This window comes from Colossoma macropomum, unplaced genomic scaffold, assembly GCF_904425465.1.
Source record: "Colossoma macropomum unplaced genomic scaffold, Colossoma_macropomum, whole genome shotgun sequence".
Taxonomy (NCBI): domain Eukaryota; kingdom Metazoa; phylum Chordata; class Actinopteri; order Characiformes; family Serrasalmidae; genus Colossoma; species Colossoma macropomum.
In genome coordinates this window covers 12,329,802-12,332,398 of record NW_023494795.1, presented here as the reverse complement: position 1 = coordinate 12,332,398, position 2,597 = coordinate 12,329,802, and the positions used below count along the sequence as shown (strand labels likewise).

At 38.9% G+C, this 2,597-nt stretch overlaps 1 protein-coding gene across 1 annotated transcript in view; it reads right to left on the bottom strand.

Annotated features, from left to right (window-relative positions):
* The window catches only part of LOC118816093 (pancreas/duodenum homeobox protein 1-like), a 2,738-nt gene extending 378 nt beyond the window's left edge, over window positions 1-2,360 (bottom strand). Inside the window, exon 1 of the mRNA XM_036582602.1 lies at window positions 1,964-2,360. Coding sequence (XP_036438495.1) covers window positions 1,964-2,360 — 397 coding nt within the window. The remainder of the gene's footprint in view (window positions 1-1,963) is intronic.
* Between the last annotated feature and the right edge of the window lie 237 nt (window positions 2,361-2,597).

Genomic DNA, 2,597 nt, shown 5'->3' with positions numbered 1-2,597 from the left:
CTTAAACTGAACTGCAGGGAAATCATGAAACTGTGCGGTGCAGTGGGACTACAGGGGTGGAGATGGGAAAACTGGGCTCTACTAAAGACATAGAGCCAATAATCATGATCATCCTTTAACCCTTTCACTGTTGAATTGACAGTGTTCAGCGACCTACAGTGTTCAACTAACTCAGTGTTTAATTAGGCTTTAGACTGTTCAATTAACTATTGGATGAGCTCAGTGTTGAGTTTGCACTGGAATGAACTCTAATATTGTTAGATTAAGGTTTATTGTTCAATGAACTCCTGTTTGTGAATATACTTTTATTGTGTTGCCATAAATCCAGTGACAAACAATTAAACACTGTAAAAGGGATTTGAATTTTAACTTATTTTAAAGCTATGGATTATGAATTATGATTTATGGATTTTAACCCATCTATCTTCATTTTTTATTATTTTTAATTAACTTCAAACAATTATTTAAAAGACTATAATTCGGTTATTTTCCTGCTAACAAACTGTTTCACGTTTGAAGAGCCTGAAATTTGTAGAAAGACTGTTTTGTTACCTTTTTAAGTTAAGATAACAATTTACAATGATGATTACAATGATTTTACACCTTGATTTAACACTGCAAGAGGAAATTCTTAACGTTAATTTAGCACTTTAAGAATTCATTTAACACTACAAGCGCTAACCCAACACTACGGGAGTTTAATTAACACTAAAGAGCTAATTTACCAATTAATCCAAAACTATAAGAATTTAACTTTAAAGAGCTAATTTACTTCTATATAAATTAATTCAACAATAGAAGGGTTAATCCAGAACTGTTGAAGTTTATTTAACCTTATAAGAGTTATCTCTCGAAGTAATACAACGAGAGTTATCTTATCTCACAGTTATCTCATAACTCTTTACGAGTTAATCCAACACTGTAAGAATTGACTCAACACTGTAAGAGTTAATTTTACAATATAAGAGTTCATTCAATATTGTCAAGAGTTAATCCATCACTAAAAGAGTTAATCTCACACTGTAAGAATTAAAATAACAGCATAATAATCCATTCAGCAATAACATTGAATTGATCCAACACTGTAAGAGTTACTGAACACTGAGTTAATCCAACACTGCAACAGTTAATCCAGAACTGCTGATGTTAATTTGACTATATAAGAGTTAATTGATCTTTTGGAGTAATAGAATAAGAATTCATCTATATGAATTAAGCCAACACTGTAAGAATTCATTCAACACTGTAAAAGTTCATTTTACATTGTAAGAGATCATAAGAGTTAATCTCTGTAAGAGTTAAATTAACACTAGCCAAAATCATTCATTTAACACTGTAAGACTTAACTGAACACTTTGAATTAACCAACATTGTAAGGATTAACATACAACTATATGAGTTAATCCAACACTGTAAGGGTTACTTTAAAAATACGAGTTGATCCAACACTTCAAGAGATAATCCAGAACTGCTGACATTAATCTAACCCTACATTAATTAATGTAACACTGTAAGAATTCATTCAAGACTGTGAGAGTTAATCTAAGACTAATAGACAAACACTGTGGCTATAAACGCTACAAAACATAATCCAGCATTAACACTGCAGTTGTTACAGTGTAGAAATAACTGTAAAAGTTTTTATAACACAGCAAGAGTTCATTCAACCCTGTAAATTTGTTTAAAACTTTTTAATCGTTAATTTAACCCTACGTGGGATAATTAAAATTAATTAAACACTGAAACGTTAAATTTAACACTATAAAACATAATCCAGCATTAACACTGCAACTGTTAGTGTTAAAATTACTGTCAACTTTTTCTCAACGGTGTAAGAGTTAATTCACCCCTGTGAATTCGTTTGAAACTTTTAGATTAACCCAACGCTCTAAGAGTTAATCCAACACTGCAACGTTGTATTTTAGTGTTTGCTAAGTGACCGTCTACATGTTGACTGCTCGACCTGTAACAGGCGCTGGGCAGGCCTGTGTTCTGAGCGCCCTCATCCACGGAAACGCTGCGTGTCCTCCTCCTCCTCCTCCTCCTCCTCCTCCCTCCTCGCTCCCCCGGCTCTGCTCCGTTACCGGCGGATACCCATCAGCCCCCGGGCCTTTCCCAGGCGACACGAACCCGGGCTGGTTCTCCTGCTCGTTTCGCGCGTGCTGGCAGGCGGGCAGCTCGCAGGGCGCGTACTCCGCAGGCTGTGTGTGCTGTGTGTGGAGCTGCGTGTACGGGGGCTCGGCGTAGAGCGCGTGATGCTCGGCGGCGCGAGAGAAGCGGCACGCGGGCGGATCCCGCTCGTAGCTGGCTGAAGCGTGCGGGTCGTAGTCTCCACTGTAGAACACTTCCAGAGAGTCCATCGCGCGCGAGCAGCTCTGAGTGTGAACGTACACTCACCTGGGGGCCTGTGTGTGTGTACCTGGGCCGGGTCACGTGACGGATCATAGCCTCATTAGTCATTAGGGCAGTCTGGCTAAAGTGCAGCTCATATTTACTCTTCACAGCCAAGGCGTGGGTCTTCTGCAGGCGTGAAAAGGAGCAACTCGTGAGCTCGTTAAGCTGCACTTGTGGCCCACATGCCTGGATCACTGTCTGTA